This window comes from Glandiceps talaboti, chromosome 13, assembly GCF_964340395.1.
Source record: "Glandiceps talaboti chromosome 13, keGlaTala1.1, whole genome shotgun sequence".
Taxonomy (NCBI): domain Eukaryota; kingdom Metazoa; phylum Hemichordata; class Enteropneusta; family Spengelidae; genus Glandiceps; species Glandiceps talaboti.
In genome coordinates, this window is record NC_135561.1 from 12703900 (window position 1) to 12725460 (window position 21561).

Sequence of the window (21561 nt, forward strand, 5' to 3'; positions counted from 1 at the left end):
GGCCTACTTGAACACGGTATGATGTATCGTACACGGTACACATACTTTGTCAAAATAAAGTTGTTTGGGTTTCGTTACACTGGAATATAACCAACTAAGGTAGAGAATGGTGTCTTCGGAATGACCAGACAGAAACTAAGAATAAATTAATTTAGTATCACATGAAATTTAGTCAGTTCAACGAAACTTGGTACTACAATATAGAAACTACAGGTCACTGTGTTGTTCGGGTCATGGCCATATGAACTTTGAGCTTCTTCTTCAAAACACCAATGCGGATACACTAGTTGTACGGCGGCAGTTATAGCTATCGTGTACACCAATTCCATGCAGGCTAAAAACAAGCTGATATTCATCCACAGGTAATCTGAAATACACGAACTATTTAATTTTATAATCAATTACGAAAAAGTGAGTTTCCATAATCCGACAAATTCAATCATTTTATTGGTCCGACTAGTTGTCACGTACACTATGATGCACGTTTAAGCTTTATACGGAAGTACGGCCAACGGAAAGGGGGATACCCACAATACGTTCAATCAAAATTGATTGAACTTTCCTACTCCCCGTCATGGTCACTTGACTATATAAGTATGACAAGTATAGACTGGGGTGCTTTCTCAAAATCACTAAAACTAATAATGTCAGAACTATATCCGCTGTCGATACTACAGAAAACAGGAAGAACAACTAAAGTACAGTCCATAGCATGTATATTCCGACATGGATAAAGGCATTTTTTTGTTCAAGTCATAGGTGTTATGTATGTCGTAGTTGTATTAAAATCTTGTGGACTGTGTACTATTCAATAACACTTATGACAACAATTGAAAACAATTTTGAAAACCCACATATGGGTGTATGTGGTATGGTGTGTACAGTGTACGGAGTTCACTTTATGATTTGTTGTGGACTTTGAGCTGATGAAATGCTAGCACACACTGTAGCTAGGATCGCAGTGTTTCACGAGATTTCAACATGATTATTCCAGTTCTTGCCTTTCAAATAGTAAGAACAATACTGCCATGTGTATACCTAAAATTGGATGATGTCATTATTAAACAATTAATGAATATATCTATATTCAACAAAAGCTGGAATGAGACTAAATATGACATTTTGGTGGAGGTTCCTCAACCCGGAAGTATAAGAAACCAATGTTTTATGTTGAAAGATATTCTTTCGGACGGTGACTGCTGTTCGTATATGTCTTATTTCATTATGGGTGGGTAAGAAACACGCTAAGCCTTCGGGAAATGAGAAGTGATTGAAAGGGCACTAGCAACACAGGTGATAGCGGTGGACTTTAAAGAACCAATCATTGCCAATACTGCATTGCCATGCTTTATGACGTACTCAGATAGTGTGAAATGTGTCCTTTGTCAAAGACTTTATTGTTGTAAGCATCGCTGATAGATTTTGTTTCATTTTCTAAAAACCGAAATAAGAAAAACGTAAATATTTTGACATAAAATATGGGATAAATAAGAATAAATTAATCCAAAGTTATATCAATGTATGCACAGTTCAATCCAAAATTATAGCAATTCCATAGAATAGGGCTGAACACTAGGTATAGTATCAGTCAATTATAGGTGTTAGGTAGTTCGTACCCCGTACACCTCTTATTGATATTGGGATTGTATCGGCTGGTGCAAACGTTCATTGCCTCCCTGACCTACCTGGGAAAGTCATATTTGGATGTATCACTGACACAAACCGAGTTCTAGAGTTTATCAGATCAGATTTAGGATGTTCCTCGATCATTGCTTTCTGTAACATTGTTATCCTTATTCACCAATATACATCTATCAACACTTTGTTCTAGTGTCAGACTTCGCACGTCATGGCAGAAGCCCCAGATCCATCAACCATCTCTCAAATTCGGCCACTTAACATACTGTTCATGGAGCTGGAAAAGGCCTTATCAGAGAAGGAAGTGACAACAATGAAAAACTTACTTCATGGAACCCAGTTAACAACACAAGAAATGGAGAGAGTTGACAGTGCGACAGAGCTGTTCCAGTGCCTTGAGGCGAAGGGTCACATTAAACCAGATAATCTTGACCTAATACTCAATCTGTTAGAGGCCATCAAACGTAGTCCATTGAAGAAACGGGTAATTCAATACCTCGAAGACAATGAATACCGAGAGAGGCGACAAGAAGGTGCATTTATTAATGCCTAAATTGTTCTTGTTTAGTACCATGTGATTTGTGACTTTATTTTAAACAAAGAGAAGTTACTATACACGTTTTCACAACGTAAAGGAATAATCATTGAAAAGGGCTGTACTAGAAAGTTTTCCCATAAAAAAATATTGTTTGGTTCCGGTTACCTGACCCTACCTAACATTTCACTGCCCACGATTTTAACGTAATCGAGAAAAAAAATAGGAAATCGCAAAAAATTGTGAAGTCTCGCGAGAAATAGTGGATGAGGAAACTTAAAAAGACAACATAAAACTTTCTTCCAATCTGTAATGGCTGTATATCTGATAGGAAGAACCCGATAACACAGAGACCATATGGAAAACAACGGTAAACATAACACCTGAACTACACTCACATATGAAACAAATACATACATTTTATTGTAAAAGAAATTAAATAAAAAAATCTGCCTACCCCATCCATGTAAGATTGAGCGTAATCGGAACCACGCAACTTTTGTTTAGGCCTTATAACAACGTATATACGCCCTGGTATTTATATTTTCTCTTCTTGAACTGTAAAGGGTTCATAATTTATATGAATTCTAAGCCTGCAAACAGGGCAATAGTTAAATGAATCAGAATGATAAAACATAAAATATCTTTGGACTTACAGGGCAGATCTCAATACATGCAAATGTAAAGGACGTTAAGCTTCGGGGAACACCCGACCAGAAGTACACGCGGGAAGAGGCATTTTCCATCGCTGTGGTCCGAGTGTACCAGAGTGTCGACTTATCCAAAGAGGGTGCACTGCAGGAGGTACGACAGCACGTCGAAGATATCCGCGGACTTATACTGCAGGAATCCAGACGTGCTTCCCTGGAGACTGTACTGAGGTGTGAACATCGCGATGCCTTAGAACAGCTATGGTCCCAATACCACAGTGGTGTTGTACAACAAGTATACCAGAAAGCCATCGTCACTGATCAACTGTTAGAGAGCCTTCAGGCAGAACATGTCATAATTGAAGTCACCATTTCAGAAGATGAATACTGGCAATGTAAAGAGGATCTAATATTGAAAAGTAAGTGAACGTTGTCAATAGTAAATTACGGAATTAGCTAAGCCAGTGTGATGTTAATGCTATCCTTATCGATTATTATGATACGAAATAAACATTTAGTATATTAGTAACTGTTAAATTGATATGATCGTTGAACAATTCCCTCCTATCCTACACACCTTTAATTACCTCTTAAGTCTGTGCATTCCAATTTGTCAAAAAGTTGAACTTTAAACTTAGCTATGTGTTGTCAATCACACACCCAAAAATACTTAAATAGCAAATTACGTCAAATGTTGTACACGAAGTTTGTAATTGTTGTACAAGAAGAAAGCGTTGGTCATGATAGGAACAGTTTAGTTGTAGTAATTTTGTTGTATGACATAGAAGTATTTCAAAACAAATATGGTTATACCAATATTGTGATCGTCCCACCACTTCACCGAACAACATATTGTTAGAATGGTATATTCAGGAACGTTGTGATTTAAATTAATAAAAAATAAGTTTGACCTCATGACCTGGATATTTGCATCAGTCAGTAACGCCTTAGTTCACGAACCTTTGCTACAAGAATTCAAAAAAAAATATAGGACATTGTTATCGGACAGAATAAAAACCTGATTTGTACGTACCTTGACATTGAGTGCAAAATACTTGTTGCCTGAAATATGAATACTCAACGAACAGCTGTCAAAACAAACTTTCATAAAAGTCAGGCAATACTGAAAATTTATGTAGTTCAACACGTGGTTACATTGCAATAATGTGTTAATCTATGCAAAAAGCAAGTAGATGTTACCATTTTGCAGACTTTTGGCGTTAAGGTAGTAAACCGTACAGTTAAGTAAAAAGAACTCTCTCAAATTGCAGAAAGTCGTGCAAAAACTATACGAAGACGTCTTTCATATATTTTTCAACTATTTATTTAGTGTATTAATAGGAATATAATTACAAATGTACAACTAATTAATGATTTACGTTTCTTAAAATAAAAACGGTCTATATGAATATGATAATCTGAAATAATTCGTGAAAGGTAAACCGATTGAATCACAACATGCCGTAAAATGTATATTTGTAATTGAAATTCACAAATCATCAACGTTTAAAACAGTAGAACCTAATTATAAGGAAACCTAAAACCCCATGGATACATAACGGTATATAACTTGATATTGAACATTTATCTATACATACAAAGTTTTAGCCTGTCTCCAAAATGACAGTGTTTATACAGGAAGTTTGTACTCCAAGAATAAATGGCAAATACTAACTTACATTAGATATATAACTGTTTATTGTCTTCGTTATTTAGCATACTAAGATATCAATATCATGTCTATATCTTGTACATTATTTTCTTTTCATTCGTTCAATAATGTTATTTAACCAATCTTTGACAGTCATTGACGGAAATTTAAACGGCATAGTTTACTGAAAACCCACATACACTTTGTCTTTATTCGTCGGTTAAAAGTATCATATATACGTTGCCTTTGAAAACAGTGAAGACATTTATCAATACCTTGATTGTCATCGTTCTCGATCGGGCTACAATTTTTATATACTTTATTTTCATTTTTATATAGGGATAAAGTATAATTGTTCATAGAGTATGCATTTTGATCTGATATTATACTTGTCATAAAAACGCAGATAAAATTACGCTGGAATTTTACACGCTACTTCCGGATTTCATTTAAGCGTCAACGTAAGCGGCGCTGTGTTACATCATGGATGTATCTCCCTAATACATGGTTACATAAAATGTATCAAATCAACGACTAATACGCAATAGCGCGGCTGCGTTCCCATTATGTAAACAACACATTTTACTGAAAACCACACACGCACTTTATCTTAAGTCGTCCGTTAAAAGTATAATATACATTGCGTTTGAAAACATATCTTGATTATCATGTTTTCGGTTAAATGAAAAGAGAGACGTCAATCTCAAAATATTAATACAAAGTCACATTTTATTGCCTTTAACGAACTTGGTTTGTTATATAAACATTATATAGGTATTATGTTGAATTGGTAACGATTTAATGTCACAAGGTAAATAGTAGTGATAAAATTTAGATCTTCGACGTAAACATAGCGCTACCAAACATTGTGTTATAAGTTATTTAAAAAAAAAATAAATAAATCCTCATTAATGCATCTTGGCATATATATTGAATACTTATGTATGACGGAGACTTCTTGATTTATCTCGTTCGAATTCATGCAGTGTGTTTGGAAATATAGTGACGAGTAAAAACAAGACTATAACCATAGATATCTGGTAATTGTCATCGTTGTCTTGGATACCTGTATCATTTCAACACTTGTGTCGATATATTGTTGATTTTCTTTAATTTGACTTTCATTGTTATTCCATTCCATTGTTTTACAGAGGAACATGCAGCTTGGGAAAGTAAGTAGACATTAGATAATTATTGTAGTCAAAGTGGTAATATACTAAACACATATAGTACAAACTCCTAATTATCAAGTCATCAAGGACATGTGTATTTTTCCTACTTCTTGTCTTGATGTATTCAGAATGATAATTTGTTAAGGAGAATTTATTTACATACATAGAATATATAAACTGCCTTAACTCATAAATATCTTGATGAATTTTATATTTGGCTTTCAAACACGAAACAAGTAGAACCCTCCTTACTTATAAGTTCGATTAATGACATACGCAAGTACCTGAAATAGAGGGCGGACTTTATGCAATGGTAACATGACTTTTTTTTTTCAAAAAGCAGCTTTTTGTTTTACCTGTATTGATCGTCCGTAAACATGCCATCTGTTTTCCCGCTTGGACAAGAGCGACAGATGTTCGATACCGTCATGTCTAAATGCGGTGTTATTTGTGACGCCGTAACATCACACCTTTTTACAGTGTCGATCTTTGCAAAAAGTCGGGAGAAAAACACTAATTTTTCGACCACTATTTCAAAGCTAGGTAAACTATATTCGACCACAATACTGCGAAGTTTGAAGGATTTCTGACTTTAATATATCAAAGTGTTGCAGTTTAGCATGAACCACACTTGCGATGTTTCATATTAAACGCCCATTGGAATGCATGTAATATCACAGTGGACTCAGGATGTTAATTTGTTTACGAAAACAAGCAAACAAACAAACAAAAACAAGCAAGCAAGCAAGCAAACAAACAAACAAACAAACAAACACACACATACATACATACATACACACATACATACATACACACATACACACATACACACACATACACACATACACACATACACACATGCATACATACATACATACATACATACATACATACATACATACATACATACAAACAAAGAAACATATATACACCTAATAAATAAAACATCAAGAATAGAGTATGTAATCACAAATCAGAGTCAACAATAATGAATGTTTCGGATGTTTTGGCCAGCAACAAATATTTTTTTCTGGAAAATCCTCCACCCCCCCCCCCCAAAAAAAATAAAAATAAAAATAAATAAATAAATCAAGAGAATGTCAATTTCGAAACAAGATTGTGGTAAGTACGAAGTGGTCAGCCTACAGGAAAAAGAATTATTTTTATAGACAAAATCTATGTATATTAGATCAAGTGTACTTATGACCATGGTTCGATTTGTCTTCCGTGTGTGATGGTCAGTAGCTGTGTGTACTTCCGGGTTTCTATGTTTTGTTTTGTAACGGTATTTCCAGCCTCGTACGAAAAAGAGACAACTATAAAAAGTTCCAATAATTGTCAGTTAAGATCGAGAATATAAATGTTATGTCGTGATCTTGACACACCTTTTGTCATAGACATTGTATAAGAAGCAAAGGAATTCATGCGGCCATGTTTTTTAAAGACAGGTGAGAGAAAATGCTGTTACAAATGTACAACCACTGGTTGTGATTGTAATGGGCCGGGCCCCAAGGAGTTTTGCCGTTGTATGACCTCTAGGGTTAGCCATGTGGGCGTTACTTAAATATTTAAATTAACTATTCCAATAGAGCGTCTGGGAGATTTAAACGTCTAAAGAGATTGATTAAAACGACAAGATACAAATAAAAAATATGTTGATTCCGATGTCAATTACGCCTGATTAATAATGTGAGTTCTAAGGCCTAATAAAATATATAGTGTGTGGTTCCGATTATGTTCAATTTTAGAATAGGTGGAGTAGGTAGATTTTTTATTATTTTTTGTGATATGTTTTTCATGTGTGAGTGTTTAGTTCAGGTAGTTATGTTTTCCGTCGATTTCCAAATTTGTCTCGGAGTTATTGGTTTCTTCCCATCAGATGTGCAGTCATTACAGATTGGAAGAACATTACAGATTAGTCATTACAGATTGTGTTTTTAAGTTGATGTCAGATTCCACATCCACTATTTCTGGCGAGACTTTACACACAATTTTTGCGATTTAATTATTTTTGTCTCGAGTATGTTAAAAAAAAGTTTAGGGTCGGCAGTGACGTGAAAAACTAGGTGGCGTCGGTAACCGGAGCAAGACAATTTCTTTAATAGACCAAAGCATGTTTGTTCTAGCGAGGTGGATGTTTTACTGATCGGAAGTCAATTTGTGTCATTTTTTAGGACGAAAAAATATACTAGTTGAATTTGGTAGGGATTAGTCTCAATCCTTTGGAAATCATAAGCTGACAGTAATAGTCAGAGTGACTCAGACTGAATTAGTATGTTTTCGACCCCTTTGTACACGAACCTGTGGGTTTAGCAAAACGAGTCACTAACATCAGGCTAGGTAATTTATTCAACCATAATAATGTGAAATATGAACAATTTATGATGGCTTATAAAAAAGTGATTCAGTTTAACGTGAACTACACTAAGTGATTTTACACTGTGGATGTCATTACTCGTGTTACTCACTCGGCATGTAGCTAGATGTATGTGTACATGTACACCTGGAATGACGGACTTCAAACTGTTGTCCAACAGCGCGGCGTTACACGTCATTACCTACCATGAAAAAGAAACGCATGAAATGCATATAGTTTTAAAGTCAATATCAGAAAATAAACGATTTAAAAGAAAATTAAGGTCTAATAAAAAAATGTGGTTCCGATTACGCTTAATTTTAGAATAGGTGGGGTAGGTAGATTTTTTACGTAAAAGAAGTGTCGGCAGTGCTAGTGTAGGCTAGGCGGGATCGGGTAACCGGAGCCAAAGAATTATTTTTTTTGTTAGGCCTAATCAGATTCTGTAATTTCATCTGACAGTGAAAGTGTGGCAGTGTAAAATGTGTGGTTGTGTTGTTTATGAGAATATGTTTTAGTTGTAGTACTGTTTGAGCCTGAAATAAAAACATTTTTTTGCGAAACACAAGTGACACCTAACCGTAAACCCAAGGATATTATCATGTGTCATAATTATCATGATTATGATAACTATGTCACAAAATGACATGCTAAATGTATTTCTCTACACACTAGGGCAAATATGAGATGGAAAAAATGAACACCGTCTAGTTTCCATGTCTAGGGATATGTCAGTCACAAATACAACCCACGCTGTGCACATATTTTTTGGAAATACAAGCTCTGTGTATGCAAAGCCGATAATAACGGTTTAATTGAAACCATAAAGACTAAAAAATGAAATAGCTCGTAGAACAATATCGGACTACTCCAGCTAGGCTGCCGACAATTTTGTATCACACATCTGTTTAAATGTCAACATATTTTATGGGAAAAATATCAATTTGCCAAAATCTGCATAACTAGCGCGTTTTGAAGGACCTGATATGAATTATTTTGTGTGGGAATTTCGATAACGGGCCACACGTATGGACGTACTGCAATATGCAATACAGGCGAACGCTGATTAACACATCGGATAATCGCATCATGCATAATGCATGCAATGTAGTGATCCTGCAAGTACAGAAGTACACGACAATTGTACAAATCCAGCAGTTTCAAAACGAAACCAACCACAAGAAATAAACAAATTAACAAAATAAACACAAATTTTAAATTTAGGTCGTATTAGACAGTGACGATCAGCCACGTTCCATGTATTACTTGGTGCTCTGCCTGACACGGCCGTCAAAAGTATGTAAAACACCAAGGCAAATTTGTAGCGATTTTCGAGAAGGCCCCTGGGAGCAAAACTGATTTTCCAAAGTTTTAGGAAAAGGTTAAAATTTTACCAAAAATGACATTGTTATAACATCATTTTTATGTCAAAGTGCTGCAGTTTAGGAAATACTGTAAATAGGAAATTTTAAATTTATATCCGTCCTTGGGTTGGTGAAGTCGGGCTACATTTTTATATACTTTATTTTCATTTTAACATAAAAATGTAAACTTTTCTAGAGTAAAGTATAAATTTTCATAGAGTATGCATTTTGTACTTGTAATACTGATATTTTTGTCATAAAAAAGCATATAAAAATTACGCGGGAATTCTACACGTTACTTCCGGTACGTAGGCGTCAACGTAAGCGGCGCTGCGTTGCATATAAAATGTATATCAAATCAACGTCTAATAGCTCGGCTGCGTGTAAACGGCATATTCTACTGAAAACCACACTCGCACTTTATCTTTAGTTTTCAGTTAATTGTATCATATACATTGCCTTTCAAAACAGTTAAGACATTTATCAATATTTTGATGATCATCGTCTTAAAGGAAAAGAGAGACGTCAATCTTAAAATATTAAAACAAAGTCACATTTTATTACCTTTATCAAGCTTAGTTTGTTATATAAACATTGTATTCTTAAATATTCCGTCGAATTAGAAACGATTTTAATGTCAGAAGCTAAACAGTAGTGACGAAATCTAGAGTTCTTCCACGTAAACATAGCGATATCAAACATTGTAATAAGGGGGTATTATAAATCCTCATTAATGCATTTTGGCATATAAATATATATTGAACACTTATGTATGCCAGAGATTTCTTCTTTTATCTCCAATATGTTCGAATTCATACCGTATATTTGAAAAAGTAGTGACGAGTAAGAAAATACTATAACCATAGATATCTGGTAATTGTCATCGTTGTCTAGGATACCTATATCATATCAACACGTGTGTCGTTAAATTGTCGATTTTCTTTCATTTCAGTTTCATTGTTATTCTATTTGACTGTTTATTGATGTTTATTATGATAAAAAAATATTTTTAACAGTTATTTATTATCAAGAATACAATTCTTGATATGGTAACTTTGTTTGCTTTATATTATTTAAGTGTTTGTATGTAGATGTGTGAGTCAGTAATGCTCTAAATGTACATGTCTTTAATTCTCATTGCAGAAATAGATGAATGCAATGGACGCATAGAGGGTAAGTGCAGAGAAATGTCCATAATGAATAAGTAAATCTAATATAAGTAAGATTTTATTCAATGCAAGAAAATGAAAGGTAATCTCAATATTTAATTGTTATTAATGCTGCATGCTGGTTAGTAATAACTTGTCATGTATGTAGTGATAAGTATTAGTTGTATTAGTAGTACCAGTATATGCACTGATATATTTCTTAGTTGATATGACATATCGCAAACCAGAGCTGTTATTTCTTCCGCGACACTGTGAAATAACGAACTCTGGTTTCATGCTGTGTGATGGACAGACGGTTATTTCATATTAGGAATATATATTCTTGATTAATGACGTAATGACGAACCATATATTCTGTAGTGCAAGCATGTTCACCGTACCTGTATATCTAACGCTGATTGGCGACTAATTATATTTATATTCTGACTTATACTTGACCTCGTATCTGTATGTACGAGTATCTTGCCAAGGTGATATCGGGGTATGGGCAATCTAAATGGCTGTACTGTTGATGTACAAAGCAACTGTGATAAATATTGCTAGATCACAGATAACTATGACAACGGAGAACTGCGACAGTAAGGCTGTCAGACCGAATAGCCAACAACGAGCAACTTCATTGCTTGCTATTCGGCCTGATGGCATCACTGTCGTGGTAGCCTCACTAGCAACTTCACGAGCACCTGTGAATGAAACCACGACTTTGTGATGGTGCATCTTGGACGGTGAAGTAAAATAGGCCGTGGTTTACGACGATGTATGACATGTAACCCAACAACAAATTATGATTCAAAATATTAAAATTGACATATATATTTGTATAAAATTGTCATAGTTCAAAATACATGCGCTAAGAGAACCAGATAACTTTTTTTTAACAATAGTAATTACATTGGTACGATTCTTTGAATTAGTTATATTTCTCGACATTACGTGGCATATATGTATTTCAATAATGACTTTATGTATTCATTCTATTCAGAGATTGAAAAACTAATCGAAAGTAAGTATATGTTTTAATTCTTTACCAAACTAAATACTGCATTTGAGTCATTATATAAGGGTTACGTTTACTATGTTAATTCTATCATTAAAATATTATACATTATGTCCATTCGCCATGCTGAATGTATGTAGGTTCTCTACAAGAATGGTTAAACATTGAAGATGAAAGTTTAAACAATTTAGAGACAAACAAATGCTGTCTTACACAATGTTTAGCTACAAAGTATCCACAGAATTGCTATCACTGATGTTTGTAATGATTAATCAGGATTAAATAAAGATTAATTTACACAGGAAGTCTATTATTCATTTACTCACAGGGGTCAAAGTTTTAATACTAATAATTCACTACTCTGTATTACAGAAACTCAAGATCCTATTGGTAGGTTAAGAAGAATATTCTTTAGTTGTTTATCACAATAAACCTTCAATCAGTCCAAAGGTCAAAGATAAGTAGACCAATATAATATTTTGTAACATTATAAGACGGTCTATTTTACTATATCAAGACTAATAATCTGACTTGGTGATATAATGTTTCCCTGCTGCCATTCCCTTGAGTGTGAATATCAAATGTTTGTTTTACTGACTTACAGAAACATTTGATACAATGATTTTCACGTTGTAACCATATCATTCCACTGATCTGTCACCAATCTTTTCTATCGTTATCATTCTCATCGCGTAAAAAGAGACATTAATATTGTTACAATGATTTCCATGCTTTCTAGGTTGATTATTGCATACATGCCATTCCCTGTACTGTGAATATCAAAGTTTTGTTTTACTGACTTACAGTGTCGTTTTCTGTACAGGGATTTCCATGTTGTATTTTACCTATAATGTGAATAGAAGTGTGATTATTATTCTAAAATTACTGACACAGTGGTTATAGTTTGTAATGGTTCCATTGTTTGAAAACAAAGTGAAAGTATAAGTTATTCTTTTATAGTTAGTCTCTTACCTCTGATATTGAGGTAATGAAATGAAAGTATGAACATATTCATATGCACACTTTCTCATTTTTATTGTAAGATCACTATTTGCCAAACAAAATTACATAAATGTATGTGACACGTCATAAACAAAACTTATATTACCGATATATCAAGTAGGAAATAGTTTCTTCACTGGGTGTTACAACTGCAGACATCAGACCGTGGACGAACGAAACCTGTTACAAACAGGGAAAGTAAACAAATGAATTGGATTAATAACACATGCCTCAGCATATTGGAAGTACAGAGATTTTTATGACATTTCATCATTTGATAGAACCGGTTTATGGCCACTTTACGTAATAGTTCACATTCACAAACAAATGTTCATTTCCCCTGGCATTTCAAAATGTACTAAAAAAGATGTCACCAAAACTGTTCTTATCAAACCATGGTGTGTAATATAAATCTCTACTGTTCCAACATACTGAGCTATGTGTTATTAATCCAATTAATTTTGTTTACTTTCCCTGTTTGTAACATGTTTCGTTTGTCGACGGTCTGATGTCGACTGTTGTATATTTTATTTAAAAGTAACGAACCTCTTGTTTGTACATTACAGAACGTCAAAGATTAGACGAAGGTAAGTAAGAACCAAATTGTTTTGTTTATGATGCGTGGCTAATTTTATATCAAAGTTAAGATTTCATCAGCCTTTAACAACATAACAGTACAATTTATTAACTGCCAGTCTAGTATTTATTTATTTATTGCTACTGTGTTAGTATCCATATTATTCTATCTGTCATTGATTGTTTCTACCGTTATCGTTCTCATCGCGTAAAAAGTAACATTGCTACAATGATTTCCATGCTGCCATGTATTACATATTGGGTTGATTATTACATATTGGGGTAATACATGCCATTCCCTGTACTGTGAATATCAAATGTTTATTTTTATTGACTTACAGTAAAGTTTTTATACAATGATTTCCAGTTGATATTTTACCTGTAATGTGAATAGAAGTACGATTATACATCACCTGTCACCAGTCTCGTATTCTGATTGGTCAAGAGGCCATGCAGGCGATTCTAGAACAACTGCCCCCCGGACAACTGCCCCCCCCCCGGACAATTGCCCCCGGACAATTGCCCCCGAAGGACAACTGTCCCCCGGACAATTGCCCCCGAAGGACAACTGCCCCCCGGACAATTGCCCCCCCCCCCCGGACAACTGCCCCCGAAGGACAACTGCCCCCGAACGAAAAAAAATAGTATTACAGATGTACGGGTTTGTCATTCAATATCATATACATGTACAGGTGTTGTGAGTCGTAGAGTTGAGCGGTATAAGTATGGATAGTTCTAACATTGCACTCTAGCACTCGCACTCTCATACTCTCGTACGGGATCGTTCAGGTCCAAGTCGGGAATTAGTCACGACTGAGAAGAGATATCGGCTTGCCAGAATCACCTACCCGAGTGCTCGTGTGCTTCTGGATGTTTAAATCTCACTTTAAGAATACTTCCAATACAATGGAATTTACACAACCAATCTCAATATTCTGAAACGAGAGCAGGCACTTAACAACGTCGTCATCAACCAAATAATTGCCGGTGAATCAGCGCAACCACAACGTCGACAGTATCAAGATTCTGCAGCCAGAATCCATGCAATAGTGCAAGATTTTGAAAATCGTCACGTGCTAGATTTTCTTCGGGGAATAGCCCACAATTTACAGTTTTAAACACTGGCTGATCATGATAAACCGAGCCGAGTCACCATTTACTATCACCAAAGTCTTACGAGAATGTACATTCTGAGTCTCAATATTTTTTCTTCTTTTGACTCGTTTTCTATCTTGTTACCTGTATATTTTGTATTGAACTGATAATAAATAAATCATTTCCAGTAAAAAAAATGACTTCGTGTTTGTGTTTAGTGAGTATAATGTACGCAAATTGCGGCGGTAAGTTGCCGACGGTGACTTTTTAATGAATGACAAACCCGTACATCTGTAATACTAGTTTTTTTTCGTTCGGGGGCAGTTGTCCGGGGGGCAGTTGTCCTTCGGGGGCAGTTGTCCGGGGGGCAATTGTCCGGGGGGCAGTTGTCCTTCGGGGGCAATTGTCCGGGGGCAATTGTCCGGGGGGCAGTTGTCCTGTTACCCATGCAGGCGTATTTTCCCCCAGCAGCCATAATTTTTACTTGTTGTATCACGTGATCACTGCACGTCCCCTTTTAAGCAACCAAGCTGACAACTAGAAATCCAGCTACATCCAGCATTTCCAAAATTTGTTGTCAACCCTCCAACCCGCTGTATATATTACAACAAGTCTTTGAACTGTACGTTTCGTGTCACAAGGAAATCGTCAAAAATTCCACACAGGACGGCGAAAGTCCTGTGACGGTGAATGCGTGGTCGTCACGCAATCGTAAACATGAATTCCTAAATTTATGAATGATCATATCATATCATATATCATATCATATCATATCATATCATATCATATCATATCATATCATATCATATCATATCATATCATATCATATCATATATCATATCATATCATATCATATCATATCATATCATATCATATCATATCATATCATATCATATCATATCATATCATATCATATCATATCATATCATATCGCGTACAAAGCGACATTGTTAATAAGCCAGTCTCTTATCATACACCCGTAAAATACTGAAGATAACAGGGAAACAAATGAAAAAAATAACACAAACAACATGTATTGTTGCAAGGCATGCAGTTGGTAATCCGTGGATAAAATAATTTTGAATATGAAGTTTTACATATGAGAATTAAAAACAAACATTAACTCTGAATTGTCAATGGAATGAAGAAACATATTGACCTTTGAACCGTACCTCAACCCATGAGTCCTAGTATATAATATTGTAACGAAATTAATTCGTATGTTTACTATTTATCATAGATTTACATATGTTGATTTCATTCAGATTCAATTATTAAGGAGTGTTATTCTTTTCTCTTTCAGAAAGCCAGAGGCTTTATGGTGGTTAGTATACATAAACAAATCTGAATACTCACAGCAGAAAGGTTGTATTCATTAATTCAAAATTGATTGAGTGTAAATTGTGACGTCACACTGAGTGAGTGTATGCAATGTTGTTATTTGATTGGTCAGAAAGTGATAAATGTAAAAGTCATTAATTAGTATAAATAGAGGAAACTAATTTCAACCTAATTCAACCAATAAATGCCCTTTAGAATTTTTGATGACATTTTCATTTATCAAACAATAAAACTGTAGATTTTTTTGATCGGCTATAAAGGGAACCATCCAAATATTTAAATTCTAAATGTATGTAAAGAAATTGTAGATGTAAGTAGTCACTTACAGGTAGAAGGGTAATGTGATGTAAAATTTTAACATGACGTATATGCAAGGTACATAGCGAAATATGTAAACTTATTAATCATACAATATTGGTGACAGAATTGACGTTTGCAGTGAATGGAAAAAAAATCATTCGTTGACACACAACGATCATCATTTATATATGTTAAATACCTTACAAACATATTTCATTGTTTTCAGAACAGATGAGATTGATTTCTGGTAAGTGAGGATAAAACATATCACCAATACCAATTGGTAATCCCACAGCCCCAATATACTCATATATGACGGGTGTAAATATTGTGATGGTCACTTGACATAAATGTTATCAAGTTGGTGATGTTCTTTATTTGATTGATAAATATTATATATAAGTATTAACTATATGAAGGTAAGTAGTATTTTGATCAGTATTTTGATAATGTAAGATGAGGGTGGGGCCAGATGGGTGCCTTACACGTATCATGATACCATATACAGTGCAGTGTTGTTCCGATAGCAGGTACAAGGGACATAGCTTGAGTAAATGGGCCTGGTAAATTATGATAGTATAACAGTGTAAAAATGTTCATAAATTAGTAGAGCAAATGATATACAAAAGTTATAATGCACAAGCTGGTAAAATTTGTTATCATTCGGAGCTTTCGATCTGTTTTGGTCAACGATCCTAATCAGAATGACAAATACCCTGGTTATAGCTGACCACTAGAGGGCGGTATGATCAACCGATTGTAGATGTAAGATAGTTGATGTCTCCGTTTCTGTTGATATTGGGATTGCGCTTGTATGGTTGCAGACAATTTGAATGAATAAAAGTATATCGACATTACTAAATACAATAGTCAGAACTAAGTATATACTGATGATTTCAGGCTATTCGAAATAAATTATTGTTCATCTTTTTTCGAATGCACACAACCCACGCAAGTACACGTGCGCGCATGTCTGTACGTACTTACGTACGGACGTACTTACGTATGTATGTATGTATGTATGTATGTATGTATGTATGTATGTATGTATGTATGTACGTACGTACGTGTGTGTGTGTGTGTGCGTGTACATACGCGTACGTATGTATGTACGTACGTACGTATATGTGTATGTGTATGTGTGGTGGTGTTCACGCATGACTTAAAATGAGCAACGCAAACCTAAAAGAAACAAACGTCACTATGTAACAAAAATAGAAAGTTTCATTTGTTGCATATGACAAACTTACTTTATGGTCTGTAGTAGTATCCATTGCAGTAATTTGTTGATCAGCAATCTGTTAATAGCAATAATGGTAGTTGGTTTGTTTGAATGCAAGTTTGTTGACATTTGTTTACTGCTTGCTGTTATACAAATGAACCTTGATTGAAGTATCAATTTTACCACAAAGAAAATTTTAAGTTATACTAGGGGATACAATCAAAGGGAAAGTGTTTGATGTGAATAGTGAAAGATCGTGTAGCTGCTGATAGGTATAGTTTTAGTACAGTTTACGTTTAATCACCGAATCAAGAGTTAAAGCTTTTTGATAATTCATGAGTCCATTCTATTATGGTCTCCGAGAAGTGTATGGCACTGAAATAAATACTTGACAGCTCTCTTAAATAAAATCCTTTGATAGTCGTGATTTACAAGATAGTCCGGAAATATAGGCAGAAACAAGACTTTAAATATAATCAAACAAACTACATAATTTTTCTGGGACTCTAGTCTCAGATCCTTGAATTGTAGATACTTTAAATTTATAGGTTCAGTTTTACATGCTTGAAATTTTATCCATTTCTTTTCCCATAAAGTTGTATGTAATTGAAGAAATTTGAATTGACTTAGAAACAAGTATAACACATATCACCGATCGTTACATTTTGAAATACACTAGAACTAAGACATTAAAATAGATTCAATACTCTTTGCATGAACACTGAGTTCTATGGTTGATTCAATTTACTTTGACTATGAGCTAATGTTACTGGAGCCAGCGTACGCGTGTACAGATGACAGATGCCAAAATTCATTAGTGTTGTGGTACGAACTACAGGGGAGTTTTCTCCTTACAGTTTTACTTTGTAAACCAGTTGTTAACACCCTCTTGAGTTGAATGGAATGATGATAATCTGGGGAATAGTAGTGTGACATCGTCATTATTCCAAACAGTGTAAAGTAGTTAGAATAATTTCAAGTAGATCCAACAATCATAAAAGTACTGATACAAATACCTGGATGTCAGCTGATAATTCAAGGAAATCTAACTGTAGAGGACTATGTCTGAAAAATAGATGTGTCACTCATTGAGAAATTATTTACTCAAAATGTGACTAAAGTCACATCCGATGCTATTGTTTATTTATTAGAATATACGTGAACGAGCCCCAATATAATATATAACTTTATATGGGGACAGCAATCTTTCATTTGGCCTAAAAAAAGTTGTTTGGTTCCGGTTACCCGACCTCACTAAGTCTTTCACGCCGGCAAGAAGAAAATAATATCGCAAAAATTTTGTAAAGTCTCGCAAGAGATATTGGATGCGGAAACTGACATCAACTTAAAAAGACAATATAACACTGTTCTTCCAATCTGTAATGGTAGTACATCTGATGACAAGAACAAAGAACACATATACCTATGGAAAACAACGAACAATATAACTACCTGAACTAGACTCTCACATATGAAAAATCTCATATATTGAAATCATGGTTGTCTAATATAAAACAATTCTATTTTGAATTCGAGAACAGAGACAGACAAACAGACATAGACACACGCACCCGCGCGCACACACTCACAAATCAATTTGATTCGATGTCCACTCAAACACATGTCACCATATGCTTTATTCGACTAAACAGGTAGCTCATAAGCAACATATACACATTCAACTTATATAGGGCTAGTTCTAAACATAGCTTTCCTTGAAATCTTCATTTCTTTATAATCCTGGTGCTTTTCTTGTGAAGTTTAAACTTTTCAATTTCCAACACAGCCAACTCTTGGAAAGCTGTACCTGAAGCTTTCGTCTGGTGTTATTATATCTTGGTGTTATATTTAATAACGAAAACCCGTTGTTGTTGTAGCTGAATGAAAGTGTTCCGAGTGTTAAAAGCTTTGTGTACAAAAACTTATAGTTTATACTGAACAACTTCATTTTTTACATGCAAGTAAGGAAAAACATTTTTCTTTCGTAGGGTTACTTCTAAATCTTTTAGGAATTAAAATCTAGTCTATTGTCGCTATATAAAGGGCAAAACAATATAAAATGACATTCATTAATTTACAAGTGTAAATCCTTGACTTTGTCTTTTACAATATGGACACACTATATAACAGGAATAGGTGTACTACAGTGACGTCCCACTTCAGTAGCTAAATTGTGACTAGAACATCCGAGCTTAGCAAGATCAAATGTAAATGCTATGATTTTAACGCATTAATGGTACAATTCAGGTTCAACTATTGGTTTTATTAAGTACATAACTGCGCATGCGTCGAGCTAGGCTGACCACTGTTGTCTGTAACAATCTTGAAGTCTTTCACGAAACATATTTAAAAAGGTTTTTGGGTCCCCACTTGATGTTCAAACCAAATAACCCCGAAACCATATACATCTATATTACCATGTATAATTCCTTTAAATTTACTATGCCTATGGCAGGGGATGACATCAATGGTATTTCATTTCGGCTGAGTTTATACAGTATATGGTATGTATACTCAAAAATGTATGCAAGGTGAGATAACTGTCAACCAGCGAACTGATTTTAGGTAATATAATTATAATGATACGATGAAAGATAAAATAACCATGTATTGAAGGATTTTGATATTAAGCCTATGAAATAATGTAATATAAAGTCAGTGTTTACAACTGTCAAAAAAATGATTTGCCGAGGAAATTATACAGATTCAAAATACGTGACGTAGGCAGATAATAGCGTTGTGAACAGGAATTTATAATTTTGACACCTAGTATAATTGTATAAACTTAATTTCCCAGTATTGTCTTTGTCTACATCACTAATTCAGGTTAAATATTATTCATTGCGTACAAACTATCTTTAATTAGCATATCAAGATGGACATGGCATGACGACCATCGCATATTTAGTCAGAGAGTTTGCAACATTCATGCAGGGGTAGAGTGAGTGTTGTCATCGCTTCATCACCATTTCAATTGCCCGGCGTGCATATAATGTTTATTGATATATTACATACTGATGTTTTCTGACAACAATAATGCTATTTTATCGCGTAGAATATTGACTCACCTTAGATTTATTCTAAACTATATTCTACACTGATAAAACAAACATACCTGTGTAGGGTAATAACATAATAGAACTGTAGTGTATTACACCCTCTAGAAGCGCGACGAGTGGCAGGGACTTGATTTATTTCCGAAGTATAAAAAGATCGGGTGGACTCACAAGTATAAAAGACGTGGTCTCCCTGCGGTCGGATAAACTCTTCGTATTCATTCATTTCAACAATCGTTGTTTTTCTCTGTGTCAACTAAAATCATGAATTAAGCTCAATGTGGAGTTTGATTATACACGGTTGATATGACACAATTGCACTTATATTAATTTATGTTATATAATAATTTAATGAATTTATAAATTGAATATAAGTATTTAAGAACCAATTTAGATAAAGTTGTAATTGAATCATGGAAGAAATATTTTATGTAAGTCTTTACAGCAGTAAAACAAGGTGATCAATGGCAGAAATGAGACCAACACGTAAATTAACCAGCAATAATAATTTGGTTTTATTCTGTAACTCATAATGCCATTTTTAGACAATCACTGGCTATTTTGAAATTATTGTTATAATAAAGACAAACAGGTGAGATGAGGACATCCACACTGCAAGACTACTGGCTGCAAAATAGAAAAACACAGAATGCGTAGTAATGGTATGCCTGTATCATGCGAGTAATGTTAGTAGTATCCTGAATGAAATTAGAATGTCTTGTAAATAAAAAATGTCACAGACGAAAGAGTTCAGTGGCTATTGTCAATATCATTGAAACTATTACCTTGACTGTAAGATACGTTGCATAGCATACCCTCAACGGCCTGCTCTAATTCAATCTTTCATATGAATTGGCCGATGAGGGCGCCCGTCAGGCGTTTGGGAAATCTGTTGGTGGAGGGACGAGTCTGGATGTCTACATGTGATTCAAAAACATCAGAAGAGTTCGTTGACATGACAAAGTATTTTGAATTGAAATAATGGTTAAGTGACGATCTTTGGAAGTCGATTCGTGAGAATTGTTAGTCAGTGTAATTAAATCATTTCACTGAATCATGGTTTTGATATAAAGTGATGGTGAATTCAAGTTGTGGAGAACATGGTATATGAATGCCAATGGTATAATTTGGTTTTTATACAATGCAAAACTAGACATTAGCTTTAACGTTAAGTTGTAAGTTACTTCATCGTGCTTTTATGTATAGTATCTCATTCTCAATTAGTTGTCGTTACGTGGAACATTTTGTCGAAATTAGTGTATGTAATGACACCACTTCAGATTTACACGTGTTTAGTATAGTTCTTTACATTATAGTATTGGTAACACATTGCAATGATGTAGATCACATATTTATATGCTTACAGTTTAGACCAGCTCTATTGATTCATTTTAGCTCAGATATGATAAATAATATCAGGAATTGATAAATAATGGA

General features: G+C 34.4%; 1 protein-coding gene across 2 annotated transcripts in view; it reads left to right on the forward strand.

Annotated features, from left to right (window-relative positions):
- Window positions 1-264: 264 nt before the first annotated feature.
- LOC144444837 (uncharacterized) overlaps window positions 265-21561 on the forward strand; it is a 30756-nt gene continuing 9459 nt past the window's right edge. For both annotated transcript variants that reach the window (XR_013481871.1, XM_078134387.1), the window contains exons 1-10: window positions 265-362; window positions 1832-2171; window positions 2832-3242; window positions 5626-5646; window positions 10510-10539; window positions 11518-11538; window positions 11905-11922; window positions 13101-13121; window positions 15509-15529; window positions 16073-16093. Coding sequence is in view for 1 of the 2 variants with exons in the window: in XM_078134387.1 (XP_077990513.1) it covers window positions 1850-2171; window positions 2832-3242; window positions 5626-5646; window positions 10510-10539; window positions 11518-11538; window positions 11905-11922; window positions 13101-13121; window positions 15509-15529; window positions 16073-16093 (886 nt within the window). In the remaining variant the exon portion in view is untranslated. The remainder of the gene's footprint in view (window positions 363-1831; window positions 2172-2831; window positions 3243-5625; window positions 5647-10509; window positions 10540-11517; window positions 11539-11904; window positions 11923-13100; window positions 13122-15508; window positions 15530-16072; window positions 16094-21561) is intronic.